General features: G+C 57.7%; 1 protein-coding gene across 1 annotated transcript; it reads right to left on the reverse strand.

Moving 5' to 3' along the window:
* Window positions 1-2,408: 2,408 nt before the first annotated feature.
* Window positions 2,409-20,738, reverse strand: NUAK2 (NUAK family kinase 2). Its single transcript, XM_054648849.2, has 7 exons — window positions 20,447-20,738; window positions 11,828-11,948; window positions 9,403-9,554; window positions 7,481-7,546; window positions 5,440-5,559; window positions 5,073-5,205; window positions 2,409-4,584 (listed from the first exon to the last, which is right to left on the reverse strand). The coding sequence occupies exons 1-7, from the start codon at window positions 20,651-20,653 to the stop codon at window positions 3,506-3,508; spliced, it is 1,878 nt and encodes a 625-aa protein (XP_054504824.2). The 5' UTR covers window positions 20,654-20,738; the 3' UTR covers window positions 2,409-3,505.
* Window positions 20,739-22,310: the final 1,572 nt, after the last annotated feature.

Raw genomic sequence — 22,310 nt, forward strand, 5'->3', positions numbered from 1 at the left:
AAGGGACTCGGGGCGGCCCTGGGGAGATGCCACAGCTCAGGGCTGGGCTGAGCTGGCCACGGGAGCGGGACAAGATCCGGTGACACCGGCGGGGACACGGGGTGGGCAGCAGGACAAGCTCTGGTGTCACCGGCAGGGACAGAGGGCAGGATGGACAGCAGGACAAGCTCTGGTGCCACCAATGGGGACACGGGGCAGGATGGACAGCAGGACAAGCTCTGGTGCCACCAATGGGGCCAGCAGGACAAGCTCTGGTGTCACCAATAGGGACAGAGGGCAGGGTGGGCAGCAGGACAAGCTCTGGTGTCACCGGCAGGGACACAGGGTGAGGTGGGCAGTGGGACAAGTTCTGGTGCCACCAGGGGGGACACAGGGCAGAGATGGACAGCAGGACAAGTTCTGGTGCCATCAATGGGGACAGCAGGACAAGCTCTGGTATCACCAGCAGGGACACAGGGTGGGGTGGGCAGCAGGACAAGCTCTGGTGCCACCAATGGGGACATGGGACAGGGTAGGCAGCAGGACAAGCTCTGGTGTCACCAGCAGGGACATGGGGCAGGGTGGGCAGCCCGTTCCTCACACCCAGTGGCGCCCACCCAGAGGCCACCAATGCTCCCACCCCGGTGGGATCTGGGGTGGGTTTTGGCTCAGCTGTGACCCGGCCATTCCTTGTGCTCCAGGAGCAGACATGTCACACACCCCAACATTCCCATTCAGAATCTTTGGGATTGCCATGCCTGGAGGTCCCCACAGCTTCCTTTGGCAGTTCAGTCCCAAAGCCTGGGGTGCAGCACTGCCCACCCCGAGCTGCCACGGCTCCAGAAACAGCACATGGGGATGTTTTCCTGAAAATCCTGGATGAAACAGGGTCGGAACACCCCGGGATGCTCCAAACCCAAAAAGGACCCTCTGCTCCATGCCTGGCCCCAAACAAGTGCATGGGGATGTTTTCCAGCAAATCCTGGAACAAATGGATGAAACAGGGCCACAAAATCCCAGGATGCTCCAACAGCAAACCTAAAAAGGACTTTTTGCTCCGTGTCAGGCTCATCCCATCCCATGGATCACATCCCATCCCATCCCACCCCATCCTATGGATCACATCCCATCCCATCCCATCGATCCCATCCCATGGATCACATCCCATGGATCCCACCCCATCCCATGGATCCCACCCCATCCCATAGATCCCATCCCATGGATCCCACCCCATCCCATAGATCCCATCCCATCGATCCCATCCCATCCCATCAATCCCACCCCACCCCTGCAGCCCCCCGGGCACCAGGACTTTGCCCGGGCTCAGCCCTGGGAGCCGCTTTAAGTCTCTGGAATTCCTGCGAGGCTCGGGAAGCACGCGAGGAATGCGCGGCGGGGGGGGGCCGAGCGTGGTGACCCCCCCTGCCAGGACACAGGGTGGCATTCCGGACATGCCCTGCCACCCTGTGACCCCCTCCATGCCACCCCTGCCAGGACAAACGGTGCCATTCCGATTCTGGGCATGCCCGGCCACCCTGTCCCCGCTGGGGAGGAGGCGCGAACGGCCCCGGTGAGCCCGGCTGGACGCGGGGGATGCTCACGGGGCAGCCGAATGGATTTCCGTGCCAAAGGGGGGGAAGGGAAAGGGTGGAGAGGCAGCTCCTTCCACCAAATCCCGGGGATTTCCCCCAAATTCAAACCCACGGGCGTTCAAGGATGTGGGAGGGGTTTGGGAGAGGGGATGGGATGGAGCAGGGGGGCTGCTCGTGGTGAGGAGAGAAAGGATCCTGATCCTCACTGTCCTGCTCCCATCACAGCTTTCCCTAAATTTTGCAGCTGCTCAGCCTTAAAATCTGGATTTGCCAACCCTGCCTCAGGGATGTGAGAGGGGTTTGGGAGTGGGGATGGGACAGGGGGAGTTGCTGGTGGTGGGGAGGGGAGAAGGGATCCTGATCCCCACTGTCCTGCTCCCATCACAGCTTTCTCTAAATTCTGGGTTCTGTTTGTCCAGCAGCTGCTCAGCCTTAAAAATCCGGATTTCCCCACCCTACATCAGGGATGTGAGAGGGGTTTGGGAGCAGGGCTGGGACAGGGGGGCGGCCCACATTGGGCTCCTCATCACAACTTCCCTGAAATTCTGGGTTCTGTTTGTCCAGCAGCTGCTCAGCCTGAAAATCCACAATTCCCACTCCCGGGAGCGCTGAGCCCCCATACCCGCGACGTGTCCAGGCCCAGTTCAGCACCAGTTAAACCCAGTTTGAGGAGGGGCTGAACACACAGAGGGATTGGATTCTGCAGGACGTGTCTGAGCCCAGCCACCCTCACCTGGGCTGGAGCAGGGCCCCATCCCAGCAGGAAAGGGACAAGGACAGGGACACAGGGACAGGGACTGCAGCCCCTCCCTCAGCCCCAGCAATCACAGTGACAACTCAGTTTTACCATTTGCTTTAATTTAATGTTTTTCTCCAGCCCGTGCTGTAGGAAGGGGGGAAAACACAGCAGCCTCCCCCAGAGAGGGGAAAGGGCCAGCGAGCACTCGTGGCAACAGTGCAAGGGAGCCTTGTGTGACACGAGGACACAGCCACCTCCCCAGAAACACCCCTGGACGGCCTCTGTGGAACCAGACACATCCTGTGTTGCTGCCCTCCACACCAGCCTGGGCCAAGGCAATAAATCAATAAATAAAGTCATGGTGCCTCACCAAAGGCACCTTTTTTTTTTCTTTTTTTTCTTTTTTTTTCCCACATTACAATGAGAGATGTTGGCATCACAGCATTTCCCAGCCTGGGCATTTGGCCACAGGCAGTTTCTCAGCACTCAGGAGAGGGCAGAGCCGTGGCCTGGGTGCCCCCAGCACCTCCCAAAGCCCAGCCCAGGGGCAGCACCTTGGAGCCCTCACCAGCTCCCTGCTACATCTGCAGCTTGTTTGAGGTATATCACCCACCCCCTCCTTTACCTTGTGCAGCCAAAAAACAGTGCAAAAAAACCCCAAAAATCCCCCCCAACCCCTTGCTTACACCCCCAGTGATGAGATGAGCCTGTTTGAGAGGGAAGGACGGCAGCAAGGACCCCCGGGACCCCCCAGCCCCTCCTCGGGGACCACTCTGGGGGCTTTGGTCCATTAAATGTCCTGGCCCTGGGGCACTCCCTGCCCTGAGGCTGCCAAATGAATCCTGGGATGTGGATCAGCAGCACCGGCAGCCCTGGGGAGGGAAGGGGAAAGAAGGGAAGGGAAAAAGAGAAAAAAGGGGGGAAAAAAAAGGAAGGAGAAGGTGGGAAAAAGGGAAAAGCGGAAAAGAAAAAAGGGAAGGGAGGGAGACAGAAAGAAAGAAAAGAAAAGGAAGGAAGGAAGTGGCGGAAGTGGCGGAAGTGGCGGAAGTGGCGGAAGTGGCGGAAGTGGCGGAAGTGGCGGAAGTGGCGGAAGGAAGGAGAGGAAGGAGAGGAAGGAGAGGAAGGAAGGAGGGAGGCTCAGCCCCCTCCCCAGCATGCACCCCCAGGGAGGGCAGCCCTGGGGAGCGAGGTGGGCTCAGCTCAGCTTCCCCCCGACGGCCACAGCTCGCCGGCAGAGCTCGGTGCCGCTGTCACACCCGGCCAGGGACGCGCTGCTCCCGGCCAAGGGGCTGCGGCAGTGGGTGACAGTCCAGCGGCGCAGCCGCCGCCCTTCCTCCCGCTCCTCCTCCTCCTCCAGCCGCAGGAGGCTCTCGGCGGACGCGCAGCCCCGCATGGCGGCCCCGGGGGGACGGCGGGCGGGCAGCTCCAGCTGCTCGAAGGACTCTGTGGACAGGATGCTGTCCTCGCTGACGGCGCTGCCGGGCCGGGCGCGGGGGCCCTGCGGCAGCGACACCTCCCCGAAAGCCCCAAAAGCGCTCCCGGGGGGGGTCCCGGGGGGCTCGGCGCCGCCGCCCGAGGAGAATTTGCCGTTGTGTTTGAGGATTCCTTTCCTGCGGGCCGGCAGCCCCTGCGGGGCCGGGCAGGGCTCGGCGAACACGGGCCCGTCCAGGTCCAAGCTCCCCGCGTCCAGAACATCCCCGGAGTCGCTGCACTCCAGGGACGAGTAATACCCGGACTCCCTGGCCGAGGGCTTCTTCAGGATTCCCTTCCTGGGCGCCGCTCCCGCTGCTCCCGGCGGCTGCAAGAGCCGGGACAGCCCCGCGGGGGGACCCTCGCCACCCTCCCCGGTGGCCGGGGCTCCAGGGCTGGGCACCTTCTGCTCCACAGAGTTCCTCTTCTTCAGGATGCCCTTGGGCCGCTTGAGGACGGACTTGGAGGGGTTCTCGGGCCCCGGGGGCACCTCCTGAAGGGCGTGCGAGATGTCGTTCTCCTTCTTGGATTTCTTGAGGGAGCGCTGGCGCTCCAGGGCCGCGCCGGGCAGGTGCTGCTTGAGGAAGCAGCGCACCTTGGAGCCGTTCTCCAGCAGGGGCCGCGAGGAGCGGCGCAGCCATTCGGCCACCGTGGCCAGCCGGGATTCGCCGTCCCGCAGCAGCTCCTGCTCGCCCAGGGGCGTTTTGTAGCCCCAGTTGACCCACCAGTGCGTGGCGATGTCCTCGATGGTGGCGCGGCGCTCGGGGTTCACCATCAGCATCCAGCGGATCAGCCCGCAGGCGTCTGCGGGAGGGACGGGTCAGGAACGGGAGGGGACACAGGGAGGGACAGGTCAGGAACGGGAGGGGACACAGGGAAGGGACGGGTCAGGAATGGGAGGGGACACGGGGAGGGGACAGGTCAGGAACGGGAGGGGACACGGGACAGGTCAGGGACGGGAGAGGACACGGGGACGGACAGGCCAGGCACGGGAGGGGACACGGGGAGGGACAGGTCAGGAATGGGAGGGGACACGGGACAGGTCAGGAATGAGAGGGGACACGGGGAGGGGACAGGTCAGAAACGGGAGGGGACACGGGGAGGGGACAGGTCAGGCAGAGGAGGGGACACGGGGAAGGACAGGTCAGGCACAGGCAGGGACAGATCAGGCACGGGAGGGGACACGGGGAAGGGACAGGTCAGGCACAGGAGGGGACACGGGGAAGGGACAGGTCAGGCACAGGAGGGGACACGGGGAAGGGGGACACACAGGGGGACGGGGGTGTCCCTACCTGAGAGCTTTGTGGGCTCCCGGTAGTCCCCGCTCGTGATCTGCTTGACCAGAGTTTTGTAGTCGTGGCCATCAAAAGGCATCGTGCCGTGCACCAGGATGTAGAGGAGGACACCCAGGGACCAGCTGTCCACCTGGGAAAGGGACAGAGGGGCCTGGAGGGGACAGCAGGACCGGGCTGTCCCGGTCCCCACCCCAGCAGGGTCTCATCAGGACTCTCAGCAGCCACCAGGAAGGGACAGAGTGTGGGGCAGGACCCCAGCACACCCAGCAACCCCACAATGCCCGGGCTCAGGGGTCCTGTTGGCCCAAAATGCACTGGGAAAGCCCCAGAGCCACTCCCACACCCACAGGGAGGCAGAACCCACCTCGGGGCCCTTGTAGGGGCGCCCGTTGATGATCTCGGGGGACGCGTACAGGGGGCTGCCGCAGTAGGTCTGCAGGAGCTTGTCCTGCTGGAACACGTTGGACAGCCCGAAATCGGCGATCTGGGGGACAAACACAGCTGTCAGCCAGACCAAAGGCCCCTTGCCCAAGTTCTCCTTTCCCAAAGTCCTCTTTCCCAAGCTCCCCTTTCCCAAAGGCCCCTTCCCCAAGTTCCTCTTTCCCAAAGTCCTCTTTCCAAAGTTCCCCTTTCCCAAGTTCCCCTTTCCCAAGTTCCCCTTTCCCAAGTTCCTCTTCTCCAAAGTCCCCTTCCCTAAGTTCCTCTTTGCCAAAATCTCCTTTTCCAAGTTCTCCTTTCCTAAAGCCCCCTTTCCCAAAGCCCTCTTTTCCAAATCCCCCTTTCCCAAGTTCCCCTTTCCTAAAGCTCCTTTTCCCCAAAGTTCCTCTTTCCCAACGCCCCCTTTCCCAAAGCTCCCTTTCCCAAAGACCCTTTTCCCAACTTCCCCTTCTCCAAAGTCCCCTTCCCTAAGTTCCTCTTTGCCAAAATCTCCTTTTCCAAATCCCCCTTTCCTAAAGCCCCTTTTCCCCAAAGTTCCTCTTTCCCAAGTTCCCCTTTCCCAAGTTCCCCTTCTCCAAAGCCCCATTTCCTAAGTTCCTCTTTCCCAAAGGCCCATTTCTCAAGTTCCCCTTTCCTGAAATTCCCTTTCCCAAGTTCCCCCAGGGCTGAAAGCTCCCCTGGAGCTCTCCAGGGATAACCCTGCTCCAAGCCAGGGCTGCCCTTGGTTCTGAATGCCCTCAGCCTGGTTCTCCACCCCTGAGCTCGCTCCTGCTGCTCTCTGCCTCCCAAAAACGTCACCTCAGGAGCTGCCCTGCAGCACTGGCAGCGGCAGCAGAGTGGGGAGGTGAGGCTGGCAGCGCTTCCAGGCTCTCCTCCAGCTCATTCCCAGCCACCCCAGGCTGCAGCGGTCCCCACCTCGCCCAGGTGCTCATTATCCTCATTAGAGCTGTCACCTCCCAGCCAGCACGAGCTTCCCTGGCTGCCCTCGAGCTCCCAATTACTAAATTATCCCTGGTGGAGATAAACCCCGCTATCAGTGACCGCAGGGATGCCCAGGCCAGGCCCTGCCCTTCCTCCCTGGCAGAAATCACCACTGGGGGAGCTGGGATTTCCTGGCTGGCACACACAGAAAGCAGGAAAAGAGCCAGTGCTGATCTGGGCACTCAGAATTTGCCCTTCTCATCCACCAGTGCTGATCTGGGCACTCAGAATTTGCCCTTCTCATCCAGCCAGTGCTGATCTGGGCACTCAGAATTTGCCCTTCTTTGCCAGTGCTGATCTGGGTGCTCAGAATTTGCCCTTCTTATCCACCAGTGCTGATCTGGGCACCCAGAATTTGCCATTCTTTGCCAGTGCTGATCTGGGCACTCAGAATTTGAGAATTTGCCCTTCTCATCCAGCCAGTGCTGATCTGGGCGCTCAGAATTTGCCCTTCTTTGCCAGTGCTGATCTGGGCACTCAGAATTTGCCCTTCTCATCCAGCCAGTGCTGATCTGGGCACTCAGAATTTGAGAATTTGCCATTCTTTGCCAGTGCTGATCTGAGCACTCAGAATTTGAGAATTTGCCATTCTCATCCAGCCAGTGCTGATCTGGGCACTCAGAATTTGCCATTCTTTGCCAGTGCTGATCTGGGCACTCAGAATTTGCCCTTCTCATCCACCAGTGCTGATCTGAGCACTCAGAATTTGAGAATTTGCCCTTCTCATCCAGCCAGTGCTGATCTGAGCACTCAGACTTTGCCATTCTTTGCCAGTGCTGATCCGGGTGCTCAGACTTTGCCCTCTTATCAGCAGATAGGATCTGCTAAAGCCAACAGCAGTTACAGCTCCACCACATCTGCCAGGCTCTGCCAGCTCCCCACAGAGTTCCAGGGCGTGCCAGAGCTCAGTGCCCCGAGGGGACTGAGGCCCTGTGGGCACCTCCAGGCTGGGCAGCTCCCCCTGGGTGCCACCCCAGGCCCCTCACCTTGATGTTCCCGTTGGCATCCAGCAGGATGTTCTCCAGCTTCAGGTCCCGGTGCACGATCCCGTTCTGCGGGAAGAGAAGGGGTTAATTCGGGCAGGGTTGGAGGCAGGGAAAGTCCTGCACGCCTGGAGGTCACTGCCGGGCAGGGCAGGGCAAACAGGAGCCACAAACAGCCCGGGCGTGGGCCTGGCATGGGTGGCCCAGCCTGGGTGGCACCAGCTGGGCAGCAGGAGCAGGGAGGTGCCAGCACCTCCTCCATTGTCACCGCTGCGGCAGCACTCGGTGCCAGCCCCACCTGGGCACAGCTCCTGCTTGGGCAGGGCCTGCTGAGCCAGTCCCTGGTCTGGTTTGGGGTCAGGAGCTGCCCTGACACCCCCTGATCCCACCGAGGGCTGGGGCACAGCCTGGGAGCATCCTACAGAGAGACCCTCGGGCTGGAGGGTCCTGCCAGGGCTCCATCTGCAGCCTGGGGAGGGTCCTACAGAGAGACCCTCGGGCTGGAGGCTCCTGCCAGGGCTCCATCCACACCATGGGGAGGGTCCTACAGAGAGACCCTCGGGCTGGAGGCTCCTGCCAGGGCTTCATCTGCAGCCTGGGGAGGGTCCTGGCAGGGCTTCATCCAGAGCCCCAAGGAGGGTCCTGCCAGGGCTCCATCCACACCCTCAGGAGGGTCCTGCCAGGGCTCCATCCGTACCATGGGGGGGGTCCTGGCAGGACATCACCCACAGCGTGGGGAGGGTCCTGCAAGGGCTCCATTCACAGCCCAGGGAGGTCCTGCCAGGGCATCACCCACAGCCCCAGGGAGGTCCTGCCAGAGCTCCATTCACAGCCTGGGGAGGGTCCTGCAGCTTCACACTCCCATCAGGAACGGAACAGGTGACCCGGACAGGACAGGTGACCCAGGCTTGGCTTCCAGCCCCGAGGGCAGCTCTGGGTGTCTCCTTCTGCTCGGGAGGCAGGGGAGGTGACGATGCCAGGCCGGGTTGGGAGGGGAGGTGACGATGCCAGGCCGGGTTAGTCACCCTCACACCACGGCAGCCGGGCCAGGAGCTCCCAAAAGCTGCCGGGGCACTGCCACACCCTCGGGACTCAGGATCAGCCCTTGTGTGGGGAAGGTGCAGAGCCACGAGATCCTCTCAGCTCCCGTGGGGCTGCAGGGAGGAGCTCGGGGAGCACACCCAGCAGGGAAACCCTTGGGAGGAGGGCTCAGGAACCCACCCTGCTGGGAAACCATTGGGAAACCCTTGGGAGGAGCACTTGGGAGCCCATCCAGCCACTCTCCCATTGGGAGGAGCACTTGGGAGCCCATCCCACCGGGAAACCATCAGGAGGAGGCTTCAGGAGCCCATCCAGCCCAGAATCCATTGGAAAACCATTGGGAGGAGCACTTGGGAGCCCATCCCACCAGGAAACCATTGGGAGGAGGGCTCGGGAGCCCATCCAGCCACTCTCCCACCAGGAAACCATTGGGAATCCCTCAGGAGGAGGGCTCAGGAGCCCATTCCACTGGGGAACCATCAGGAAACCATTGGGAGGAGCACCCAGGAGCCCATCCAGCTGGGAAACCATTGGGAGGAGGGCTCAGGAGCCCATCCAGCCTGGAATCCATTGGGAAACCATCAGAAAGAGGGCTCAGGAGCCCATCCAGCCACTCTCCTACCAGGAATCCATCGGGAGGAGGACACGGGAGCCCATCCCACCAGGAAACCACCAGGAAACCATCAGGAGGAGAGCTCAGGAGCCCATCCAGTCCAGAATCCATTGGGAAACCATCAGGACGAGGGCTCAGGAGCCCATCCAGCCACTCGTCCACCAGGAAACCCCTGGGAAGCCCCAGGCAGGGCAGTGCCACCCACCTTGTGGCAGTGTCACCCACCCTGTGGCGGCGGTGCCACCCACCCCGTGGCAGGGGTGTCACCCACCTTGTGGCAGTAGTAGACGGCAGACACGACCTGGCGGAAGAAGTGCCGCGCCTCCTGCTCCGAGAGCCGCTGTCTCTCGCTGATGTACTCGTACAGGTCGCCCTTGCTGGCGTATTCCATCACGATGACGATCTTGGCGCTGTTCTCAAACACTGTGGGGCGCAGGAAAGGGTTAAAAGGGATCCCCAAACCTCGTTAGGAGATTCCTGTTAATGAGCTGGTGGAGCATTGATTGACCCTAACGCCAATCCCTGCCCTCAGTCTCGGGTTAAACGGGGACCTGCAGGTCAGGGGGGGCCACCAGAGCTGTCACCCACCCACGGCCCCCAGGGCCACCAGGGCTGCTGGCCCAGCAGCTGTGCCACCACTGAGGCTGTGCCACCACCGAGGCTGTGCCACCACCGAGGCTGTGCCACCACCGAGGCTGTGCCACCATAAAGGCTCTACCACCACCAGCTGTGCCACCACTGAGGCTGTGTTATCAGCAACTCTGCCACCACCAAGGCTGTGCCACCACCGAGGCTCTGTGCCACCGCAAAGGCTCTGCCACCACTGAGGCTCTGGTATCACTGGTTGTGCCAACACAAAGTCTGTGCCTCTACAGCATCTCTGTCACCACCAAGGCTGTGCCACCACAGAAGTTCTGTGCCACCACAAAGGCTCTGCCACCACTGAGGCTCTGTCAGCACCGGCTGTGCCACCACTGAGACTGTGCCACCACCAGATGTGCTAGCACAGCAGCTGTGCCACCATAGAGCTTGTGCCACCACCAAGGCTCTCCCACTACCAGCTGTGCCACCAGAAAGGCTCTGCCACCACTGAGGCTCTGCCACCACTGAGGCTCTGCCATTACCAAGGCTGTGCCACCACAAAGGTTCTGTGCCACCACAAAGGCTCTGCCTCTGCCACCACCGAGGCTCTGTCCCCAGAGGTGGCTCAGGCGTGCTCTCTTTGCTTGAACCCCGGCCAAGGGGAAGGTGACAGCGCCGGCACAGCCGTGACCTTCCTGCCCGCTCCCATCGCTCCCAAAAAAGGCTCTGCTGGAGCCAGGAGCGATTTTTTGTGGGTTTTTTTTCCTGTTTTTAGCCAGGCAGCCTCGGTGGTTTCGGATTCCAGGCTCAGCTGTGAGTCAGCCCTCGCAAACAGCGCGGAGGAGCTGCCAGCCCCGCTCGTCTTTGTTTGCAGGACAAAAGGGCCCTGGATCCCTCACAAACACCGGGAGCAGCAGCAGAACCAGCCCCAGGAAAGGCTCAGCCCAAGGATCTGCTAAGCCCGACCCAGCTGCGGGTTTAGGCTGAGTCTGGTTCTGGTTCAGTTTGCCCTGGGTTATCCCCAAGCCCAGCCCTGGCCACGAAGCCGAGCCCGGCAGCACCAGGAACTCTCCCAGCAGATGTGGTTTGGTTTTCCAGCGCTCCAGGGGAGGGAATGAGGAGGACTGAGATTGAATTAAACCCTGCCTCGGGCTCAGAGCAGATCCAGGGAGATGCCAGAATCTCCAGGATGAGCCACACTCAGCCCCGGCTCAGCCTCCCTGCACAGCCCCAAAAATCCTCATTTGTGAGCAGGGACTAAATGTGGGTTTTGGAATTCACCAAAATCCACAGGGAGCAGGGGCTGAATGTCCAAAATCCACATTTGTGAGCAGGGGTTAAATGTGGATTTTGGAAACCACCAAAATCCACATTTGTGAGCAGGGAGCAGGGGCTGAGTGTCCAAAATCCATATCTGTGAGCAGAGACCAGGGGTTAAATGTGGATTTTGGGAGCTCCAAAAATCCACATTTGTGAGCAGGGAGCAGGAGCTAAATTTGGTGTTTGGAAGCCACCAAAATCCACATTTGTGAGCAGGGATCAGGGGTTAAGTGTGGGTTTTGGAATCGACCAAAATCCACATTTGTGAGGAGGGAGCAGGGGCTAAATGTGGATTTTGGGATCCACCCTGGGGCTGTGCAGGGAGGCTGAGCAGGGAGCAGGGGCTGAGTGCCCAAAATCCACATTTGTGAGCAGGGAGCAGGGGCTGAGTGCCCAAAATCCACATTTGTGAGCAGGGAGCAGGGGCTGAGTGCCCAAAATCCACATTTGTGAGCAGGGGCTGAGTGCCCAAAATCCACATTTGTGAGCAGGGGCTGAGTGCCCAAAATCCACATTTGCAGCTGGATTCCCTGTCTGGGAAGGAGGGGATGGGACAGGAAGGGCCATTTCTGGAGCAGGTATTTTCCCCTCACTGGGGAAAACACAGAAACACAGCCCGGGAGCATCGGGAGTGGCCAGGAACAGGAGCCAGGTCCTGGAAGGGAGGAGGGAGGAGAGGGCTGGGCTAAACCCACCCAAACCGAGCCAAGAACCCACCCCAAAGAGCCCCCAGGGGTACCCAGCCCATTCCAGAGGCTGGGATCGTGGAAAAGGGAAGGGAGAGGAGGCCTCACCTTCGTGCACAGCGATGATGTGGGGGTGGTTGAGGGAGGACATGATCTCGATCTCCCTGCGGATGTGCACGAGGTCCTGCTCGTCCTTGATCTTGTCCTTCCGGATGGATTTGATGGCCACCTGTGAGGGAGGAGCACGGAGGGGGCTGTGAGATCCCCAGGGAAGGAATTCCATCCTCCCCTCTTCTGGGAATCACCACAAACAGCATCCCCAGGAGCTGAGCAGGGCAGCTCCATGGAAACAGCGCCCAGAAAAGCCAATTTTACCCCTTTGGGGTTTATTCTTCCCAAATCCTGCTGCTGAACACCAGGATTTGGGTGTTCAGCAAGGCCCCTGAGAGACACCTGCGACATCTCCTCATTTTTGGGGCTCTCTGAGCCTCCTCCCAGGTAGCCCAGATGTGATTGTTGGGGCTCCCCAGGATTTCTCCACCAGCCAGTCCTGCTCCTGATTTTTGGGAGCCCAGCTCTGGTTTTTAGGGCTTTCCAAGATTCCTCCATCAGGCAGATCTGCTCCTGATTTTCGGGGCTCCCTGACCTCTATCAGGCAGCACAGCCCGGATTTTTGGGGCTCCCCAAACCTCATCCCACAGGTAGCACAGCCCTGCTCCTCATTTTTGGGGCTCCCTGAGCCTCCTCCATCAGGCAAACCTGCTCCTGATTTTTGGGGCTCCCTGAGCCTCTTCCCAGGTAGCACAGCCCTGATTTTTGGGGGCTCCTGAACCTCCTTCCAGGCAGCCCTGGTCCTGATTTTTGGGGCTCCCAAGATTCCCCTATCTGGCAGCACAACCCTGATTTTTGGGGGCTTTTTGAGCCTCCTCTCAGGTAGCCCAGCCCTGATTTTTGGGGCTCCCCAGGACTCCTCCATCAGGCAGCCCAGCCCTGATTTTTGGGGCTCCCTGATCCTCCTCCATCAGGCAGCCCAGCCCTGATTTTTGGGGCTCCCTGAGCCTCCTCCCAGGTGACCCAGATGCGATTTTTGGGGCTGCCCAGGACTCTTCCTCTCAGGTCACACAGCCCCGATTTTTGGGAGCCCAAGCCTCCTCCTGGGATGCCCATCCTGGATTTTTGGGGCTCCCCAAGGCTCCTCCTCTCAGGTAGCCCAGCCCTGATTTTTGGGGCTCCCTGAGCCTCCTCTCAGGCAGCCCTGGTCCTGATTTTTGGGGCTCCCTGATTCTCCTCTATCAGACAGCACAGCCCCGATTTTTGGGAGCCCAAGCCTCTCCTGGGAAGCCCATCCTGGATTTTTGGGGCTCCCCGAGCCTCCCCCCTCGGCTCACACAGCCCCTCTCCCGATTTTGGGGCTTGGCAGCGATCGTGCCCTGCCTCAGGAATGTGCCCAGCACGCAGAACTCGGGAGATAACAACAACAACAACCACAACAACCACAACAGCAGCAGCCAATTCCTGACGTCAGGAAAAAGGAATAAAAACCCCACACCTCGCTTTTGTTTTTTGGTTTTTTTTGGGTTTTTTTAGCCTCTAAACCCTTTATTTCTACGAGCAGGAGAAAGTTTGGGTGATGAAGCAGATCCCGCTCGGAAGGGGGTGGGAGACCCGGATTTTTCCAGGTTTTCCTTGGCGTTTTCAGCTTTTCCTCCACGAGGAGATTGAAAAGGGAGGAGAAAGAGATGGGGTAAGAAAAGCCGCCCTCTAATCCCCTTTCAAAGGGGCTGCGGGCACACAAAGCTCTCCCAGGGCTGAATTTACAACTGAATCCACCAGAACCTTTTCATTTTTTTTTCCTTTATTTTCTTTTTCTTTTTTTTTTTTTCTTCTTTTCCCCTCCCAGACAAGAATGCGGAACAGTTTTAATCCCGTCAAGGGACCCTCGCTCCGGTCTCCCAGCAACGGGAGAGGGGCCCCGAGGGGCGGGAGGGATGCTCAGCCCCGTCCCTGCCATGCAGGGGCCTCGCAAACCTCGCTCCCCAAAGCCCGGCTTTGCTAAGCCAGGCCTGAGCCCCCTGCAGCAGGTGCTAAACCAGCGAGGCTTCTCTGAAAGGGGGCTCAGATGGGCACCTGAGGTCCTTTTTTGGCCCTAAATCCCATTTTTGTGGACCCAAATCTCATTCTTGTAGCCCCAAATCCCATTCTTGTGCCTCCAAGCCCCATTTCTCTAGCCCCAAACCCCATTTTTGGTGGCCCCAAACCCCATTTCTGTAGCCCAAATCCCATTTTCATGGCCCCAAACCCCATTTTTGTATCCCCAAATTCCATTTTTCTTGCCCCAAACCCCATTTTTCTGTAGCCCCAAACCCCACTTTTCTAGCTGAAAACCCCATTTTTGATGCCCCAGACCCCATTTATGTATCCCCAAACCCCATTTTTGTGCCCTAAACTTCATTCTTGCAGCTCTAAGCCCCATTTCCATGGCCCCAAATGCCATTTTCTGTAGCTCCAAATCCCATTTTTCTTGCCCCAAACCCCATTTTTCTGTAGCCCCAAACCCCATTTTTGTGCCCTAAACTTCATTCTTGTAGCCCTAAGCCCCATTTCTGTGGCCCCAAACCCCATTTTTCTGCCCCCAAACCCCATTTTTCTGTAGCCCCAATCCCATTTTCGTGGCCCCAAACCCCATTTTTGTACCCCCAAATCCCATTTTTCTGGCTCCAAAACCCATTTTTGTGCCCTAAACCTCATTCTTGTAGCCCTAAGCCCCATTTCTGTGGCCCCAAATGCCATTTTTCTGTAGCCCCAAACCCCATTTTTCTGTAGCCCCAAACCCCATTTTTCTGTAGCCCCAAAATCCCATTTTTCTGTAGCCCCAAAATCCCATTTTTGGTGGCCCCTAAATCCCATTTTTCTGTGGCCCCAAACCCCATTTTTCTGTGGCCCCAAACCCCATTTCTGTACCCCATTTTTGTGCCCTAAACCTCATTCTTGTAGCTCTAAGCCCCATATCTGTGGCCCCAAATGCCATTTTTCTGTAGCCCCAAACCCCATTTTTCTGGCCCAAAATTCCATTTTTCTGGCCCCAAACCCCATTTTTCTGGCCCCAAACCCCATTTTTCTGGCCCAGCCAGGGCAGGAATTGCTCCTGGAGGCTCCAGCACGTGGATCCAGCGGACTCTGCCCAGGAGAAGTTCAACAACCCCGGCCCAAGTTTCTTTCTGCAGCAATTCTGGAAGCGCTCAACGTTTCTGGGAAGCCCGGCCAGGTTTCCTTTGCCCTGACCTTTGCTTTACAGGTTAAATTTTAACAATATTTTCACTGCTGCCCCAATTCCCTGAGCCTGGCAGATCCTTCCTGCAGCCAGGCAACCTCCCAGATTCCTGCTGCCTCCTGCAAAGCAAAATGCCCCACAATTTTGGGCCATTTTTGGGCATTTTTGAGCATTTCCTTGCTGCCTCCTGCAAAGCCTGACACCCAGCCCAGCAGCCACAATTTTGGGGCATTTTGGGCCATTTTGGGGCATTTTTGGGCATTTTTGAGCATTTCCTTGCTGCCTCCTGCAAAGCCTGACACCCAACCCAGCAGCCACAATTTTGGGGCATTTTGGGCCATTTTTGAGCATTTCCTTGCTGCTTCCTGCAAAGCCTGACACCCAGCCTAACAGCCAAAATTTTGGGCCATTTTGGGGCATTTTGGGGCATTTCCTTGCTGCCTCCTGCAAAGCCTGACACCCAGCCCAGCAGCCAAAATTTTGGGCCATTTTGGGGCATTTTTGGAGCATTTCCTTGCTGCCTCCTGCAAAGCCTGAAACCCTGCCCAGCAGCCAAATTTTTGGGGCATTTTGGGCCATTTTTGGAGCATTTCCTTGCTGCCTCCTGCAAAGCCTGACACCCAGCCCAGCAGCCAAAATTTTGGGGTGTTTTGGGCCATTTTGGGGCATTTTGGGGCATTTTGGAGCATTTCCTTGCTGCCTCCTGCAAAGCCTGACACCCAGCCCAACAGCCAAATTTTTGGGCCATTTTGGGCCATTTTTTGAGCATTTCCTTGCTGCCTCCTGCAAAGCCTGACACCCTGCCCAGCAGCCAAAATTTTGGGGCATTTTGGAGCATTTTGAAGCATTTTGAAGCATTTCCTTGCTGCCTCCTGCAAAGCCTGACACCCTGCCCAGCAGCCAAAATTTTGGGCCATTTTGGGCCATTTTGAAGCATTTCCTTGCCGTCCCAGCCTCTCACACCCCCAAAATTCCGAGCCAGGGCTCAGGCCAAGAACCACAATCCATAAAAAAGACGGAGCAGCTCCAGGAGATGCCCCTGGCTGGATCCAGCACCATCCCAAAACTGTGACCTGCAGGCACAGGTGGAGCTGCCCCATCCTCCCCCAGGGGTGCCCAGCAGGGATTTGTTCCCAAATTCTCCCAGCAGGGATTTGTTCCCAAATTCTCCCTGCCCAAGGGGTTTGGGAGCAGAGGGAGGGGAAAAGGCCACCCTGGAGCTGGGGACAGGCAGTGGCACAGGGGAAAGAGCCCAGAAACGCCCCTGGAGCTCGGGAGAGCTTTCCAAGTCAAAAAAGGGCTTTGAATTCCAAGGTTTTGGGGGCAGAACAGGTATTTTCAGCAGCTGCTGAAAGATGCATGAAGTTGCAACCCCAAGGCAGCGCTTCAGAAGTTGCTCCAGACTGCTTGGGGAAACTGGGGTTTAAATTGGGATTTAAATTGGGATTTAAATTGGGATTTAAATTGGGATTTACATCCAGCCGGGAACGGAGCGGGGTCGGGCCCTTCCCGCAGATCAAAGGAGGCTCTGGAATATTCCAGGTGCTGCTTTCCCGGCCCCGAGTGGCGCTGGGGACACCGGGAGAGTCCCACGGGAGGTCCCCGGGCGTGTTTGGCTTGGCTGAGGGCCAGGGATGGGGAACAGGGCTGGGAAAAACTCCGGGCTGGGAGGGAAAAAAGAGAAAAGAGCCCCGAGGCTGCTCGGGATACAGGTGGGGGGAAAGGGGAGGGAAAAAAGGGAAGGGGAATAGAAAAGAAGGGGGGAAAATATAAATAGAAAGGGAAGGGGGCAAATAAAGGGGGAAGGGGAAAAATAAAAATAAAGGGGGAAGGGGAAAAATAAAAATAAAGGGGGAAGGGGAAAAATAAAAATAAAGGGGGAAGGGGAAAAATAAAAATAAAGGGGGAAGGGGAAAAATAAAAATAAAGGGGGAAGGGGAAAAATAAAAATAAAGGGGGAAGGGGAAAAATAAAAATAAAGGGGGAAGGGGAAAAATAAAAATAAAGGGGGAAGGGGAAAAATAAAAATAAAGGGGGAAGGGGAAAAATAAAAATAAAGGGGGAAGGGGAAAAATAAAAATAAAGGGGGAAGGGGAAAAATAAAAATAAAGGGGGAAGGGGAAAAATAAAAATAAAGGGGGAAGGGGAAAAATAAAAATAAAGGGGGAAGGGGAAAAATAAAAATAAAGGGGGAAGGGGAAAAATAAAAATAAAGGGGGAAGGGGAAAAATAAAAATAAAGGGGGAAGGGGAAAAATAAAAATAAAGGGGGAAGGGGAAAAATAAAAATAAAGGGGGAAGGGGAAAAATAAAAATAAAGGGGGAAGGGGAAAAATAAAAATAAAGGGGGAAGGGGAAAAATAAAAATAAAGGGGGAAGGGGAAAAATAAAAATAAAGGGGGAAGGGGAAAAATAAAAATAAAGGGGGAAGGGGAAAAATAAAAATAAAGGGGGAAGGGGAAAAATAAAAATAAAGGGGGAAGGGGAAAAATAAAAATAAAGGGGGAAGGGGAAAAATAAAAATAAAGGGGGAAGGGGAAAAATAAAAATAAAGGGGGAAGGGGAAAAATAAAAATAAAGGGGGAAGGGGAAAAATAAAAATAAAGGGGGAAGGGGAAAAATAAAAATAAAGGGGGAAGGGGAAAAATAAATAAAGGGGGAAGGGGAAAAATAAATAAAGGGGGAAGGGGAAAAAATAAATAAAGGGGGAAGGGGAAAAATAAAAATAAAGGGGGAAGGGGAAAAATAAAAATAAAGGGGGAAGGGGAAAAATAAAAATAAAGGGGGAAGGGGAAAAATAAAAATAAAGGGGGAAGGGGAAAAATAAAAATAAAGGGGAAAGGGAAAAAATAAAAAGGGAAAGGGAAAAAATAAAAAGGGAAAGGGAAAAAATAAAAAGGGAAAGGGAAAAAATAAAAAGGGGAAAGTAGAAATAAGAAAGGAAAGTAAAAGAAAAAGAGGAAAGTAAAATAAAAGGAAAAAATAAAAGAAAGGGGGGGAAAGTAAAAATAAAAAAGGGGGGGAAAGTGAAGGGAAAAAAAGAGAAGGGGGGGAAACCAACCAACAGTTCCCTCCCCACCTGATATTGTAGGGATTTTTGTAAGGATTGGGGAAGGCACTGAGCAGGAGCATCACTTCAGATAAAGGATTCCTAACAGGAAAAAAAAAAAAAAAAGGGATTTTTCCCAGACAAATAATTCATGGAAGTCCCAAAACATCCTCCGGCTGCAGGAGCCTGGAATTTCCTGTCACCTTCCGAGCAAATCAGCCTGCCCTGAGTGCGGGGATCTGAAAATTCAGGGAGGAACGAGAAACGCGGGGCGGTGAAAGGAGCGGGATCAACACCCAGCGCCTCTGTCAGAGGCGATTCCCGATTCGCCAGAGGCCAAAAATCCCCGTGGATGGAGCAGCTCCGGCTTTTCAGCCCCAGCCGGTGCCACGAGGGGATCCCTCACATTTTGGGAAGCGAAAACCACTCGGGGAAGGAGCAGAACAACAGCGGAGCTCGGGATAAAGCTGCAGATGAAGGCGGCTCGGAAACGCTGAAGGAATTTGTGGGGAGAGGAGAGATTTTGGGGTTTGGAGTCTCCTGCTCCTCCAGCAGGGCCGGGGAGGGGCTGCAGAGCAGAACCTTGGATTTTCTGCCGCTTTGATTGAGGGCTCCGTGGCCCGTGGGTTGGATTTGCGTGAACACAGAGCGATCCCGAGGGGTTTGCGGGGAACGGAGATTTCCGAGCTGCAGGTGCGGGCAGGGAAAGGAGAATTCGCTCGCCCAGGCCGAGGGGAGGGATCCGTGCAGCTCTGGGGGTGGAAGTTGCATTTCCAGGCCCTGATTATGCAGCAAAGCAGCGGCTCGGATGGGCAGAGCTGCCTTCGGATCCGATTTCATCGAGATCATCGTTCCATCAAGGAAAGCGGCCGATTCGCCGCTTTTCCCCCGGCGTGTCCCCGTGGGATGGCGCTGATCCCATCTCAGCCCCTGGCAGGGCCAGTCCGGCCGCTCGCAGCTCATCCCCCCTGCTCAGGCCGCGTTCCGAGGGGTTTTGGGGTCTCTGCCACCCTCCCAGGCTGGGGGTTCGTGTCCGAGGTGGAATCCTGGCAGATTCCCACAGGACACAGCAGCACCGCGGGTTCCGTCCCGGGGTTTCAATATTTGGGGTTCAATCCTGGCGGTTCAACCCTGAGGGATTCAATTTTTGGGGTTCAACCCTGGGGGGTTCAATCCCAAGAGTTCAGCCCTGGGGGTTCAGTCCCGGGGTTTCAATTTTTGGGGTTCAACCCTGGGGGATTCAGTCCTGTGGGTTCAATCCCAGGAGTTCAGCCCTGGGGGTTCAATCCCGGGGGGTTCAACCCTGAATGTTCAGTCCTGGGGGGTTCAATCCCAGGGGTTCAATTTTTGCAGTTCAGTCCTGGGGGTTCCGTTTTTGGGGTTCAGTCCTGGGGGGTTCAATCCCAGGGGTTCAGTTTTTGGGGTACAATCCCGGGGGGTTCAACCCTGAATGTTCAGTCCTAGGGGTTCAATTTTTGGGCTTCAATCCCCCTTTTTCCCGAGGAAATCTGAGCTGGGCTGAGCCGGAGCCACTTTCCCGCCGCGGCCTGGGGTGAGTCAGGATTTTGGCTGCGCCCCGGGTGCCCCACACCGTGAGAAAGGCAAACCCAGGGTGAGAGGAAGGGGAAAACCCTTCAGCCTGGAGTGCGCTGTTTGCTTTGGCGGCCGCGTCCCCGCCCGCTCCTTCCCCCAGGAAGCGCCACCGCGGTCAAGTGGGCGAGAGGAGCCGCAGCCCCCCGGGACGAGGGGGCCGAGACCCCTCGGGGGTGCCCCCGGCCCCGCTGAGCCCCCCCTGAAGCACGGCCGGGGCAGAGCCGCAGCTTCCCGCAGGTTGCGGGGGGAGCGGGGCCCGGCCGGGGCTGCGGAGAGACGGGAGCGGCGGCACCGGGGAGGCACCGGGGGCTGCACCGGGAGAGGCACCGGGCCAGGAATGCACCGGGGGCGGCACCGAGGACGAAATGCTCGGAGCGGGGGATGCTCGGGGGTCCGTGAGGATGCTCCGGGAACGGATTGAAGGCGGCAGCACCGGAGGGGGAGGCAGCCGGGCCGGGCTGCGGGGGCAGCTCGGGGACCGCCGAAAAACACGGCGGGGATGCAGCGGGGACAGGGAGGGACGCACCGAAGCGGGGGGGACACACCGGGGAAAAACTGCAGCAAATCGCAGGGGGAAATGGCAGCAAATCCCAGGGGAAAACTGCTTCCAAACCCAGGGAAAAATCCCCCAAACCCAGGGAAAAACTGCACCAAATTCCAGGGAAAACTGCAGCAGAGGACAGAGAGGGACGCAGCCGACCAGGGGGATACACGGACGGACCGGGGGATACACCGGGGACGCCGAGGGTGCACCGGGGACAGGGGATGCTCGGGGACCCCTCACGGTGACGATGCCCCCCCAAGGGGATCCTTACCAGCTTCCCGGAGCGCTCCCGAGCTTTCTTCACCTTCCCGTAGGTTCCTTTGCCCAGCGTTTCCAGGAACTCGTAGCGGTGCTTGAGGTTGTGTTTGTGGTGGTGCCGCTTCACCGCCTGCTTCTTCATCAGCGGCCGCGGCGATTTGATCAGCCCCTCGGCCAGCGAGGAACCGGGGCCGGCCCCGGGCCCTGCCGCCCCCTCCATCCCGATCCCGGCTCCGGTTCCGCCGCCTCCCGCCTCGGCCCCACCGATAAAGGCGGCGGCGGCTCCGGCGGCCGCGCCCCCCCGCGCCCATTGGCGGCTGCCGGGGCCGCCCCGAGCGGGGCTGGGACGGGAACGGGGAGGGGACGGCAGCGGGGAGACCCCCACGGGCAGCGCTGGGAACGGGGAACCCACGGGGAAGGGGTGGGAGAGAGAAGGGGAGCGCCCCAAAAAAATTGGGGTGAGGGAGGGGGTGTGGAGAGGGGGGGAAAAGGGAATCCAGGGCACAAAGGGGGCACGGGGGTGTGGAGAGGGGGGAAAAGGGAATTAAGGGGGTAAAGGGGGTGTGGATAAGGGGTGGAAGAGGGAATCCAGGGGGCAAAGGGGGCACAGGGTGTGGAGAGGGGGGGAAAAGGGAATTAAGGGGGTAAAGGGGGACACGGGGGTGAAATAGAGATGTGGAGAGGGGGGAAGAGGGAATCCAGGGGATAAAGGGGGTGTGGAGAGGGGGGGAAAAGGGAATCCAGGCACAGGGTGTGGAGAGGGGGGCACAGGGAATCCAGGGGGCAAAGGGGGGACACGGAGATGTTTCCAGGCTGGGGATTTTCCAGGGGATGGTGCAGGGAGGGATTTTCACCCAAAGGTTGGGAAGAGGGGCAGGCCCAGAGTGCTGGGAGGGGCTTTGGGAGTGCCAGGACAAGGGGGAATGGGTTGACAGTGACTGAGGGCAGGGTTAGATGGGATATTGGGATGAAATTCCTCCTGTGAGGGTGGGCAGGCCCTGGCACAGGTGCCCCTGGATCCCTGGAAGTGCCCAAGGCCAGGTTGGACAGGGCTTGGAGCAGCCTGGGATAGTGGGAGGTGTCCCTGCCATGGCACTGGGTGATGTTTGAGGTTCTTTCCAGCCCAAACCATTCCATAATTCCATCATGGGGAGCAGAGCACCTGGATGTCCCACTGGGGGCAGAGGGACATGAACGGCCAGGCAGGATTTGCTGTGAGGAGTCCCAGGCACCCAAATCCCAGGGAAAAACTGCACCCAAACCCGGGGAACAACTGCACCCAAACCAGAGGAAAACTGCACCCAAACCCAGGGAAAAACTGCAGCAAAACCCAGGGAAAAACTGCAGCAAATCCCAGGGGAAAACTGCACCCAAACCCAAGGAAAACCCACCCAAATCCCAGGGAAAAACTGCACCAAATCCCAGAGAACAATTGCTCCAAATGCCAGGAAAGAACCACCCAAACCCAGGGAAAAAATACACCCAAACCCAGGGGGAAAACTGCACCAAATTCCAGGGAACAACTGCACCAAATTCCAGTCAAAAACTGCACCCAAACCCAGGGAACAACTGCACCAAATCCCAGGGGAAAAGTGAATCAAATCCCAGGGAAGAACCACACAAACCCAGGGAAAAAATACACCCAAACCCAGGGGAAAAACTGCACCAAATCCCAGGGGAAAATGGCACCAAATCCCAGGGGAAGCCTGCACCAAATCCTAGGGGAAAACTGCTTCCAAACCCAGGGAAAAATCCCCCAAACCCAGTGAAAAACTGCACCCCAACTCAGGGAACAACTGCACCAAATCCCAGGAGAAAAGTGAATCAAATCCCAGGGAAGAACCACACAAACTCAGGGAAAAACTGCACCCAAACCC

The sequence above is a fragment of the Agelaius phoeniceus genome, chromosome 25, assembly GCF_051311805.1.
Source record: "Agelaius phoeniceus isolate bAgePho1 chromosome 25, bAgePho1.hap1, whole genome shotgun sequence".
NCBI classification, from domain to species: domain Eukaryota; kingdom Metazoa; phylum Chordata; class Aves; order Passeriformes; family Icteridae; genus Agelaius; species Agelaius phoeniceus.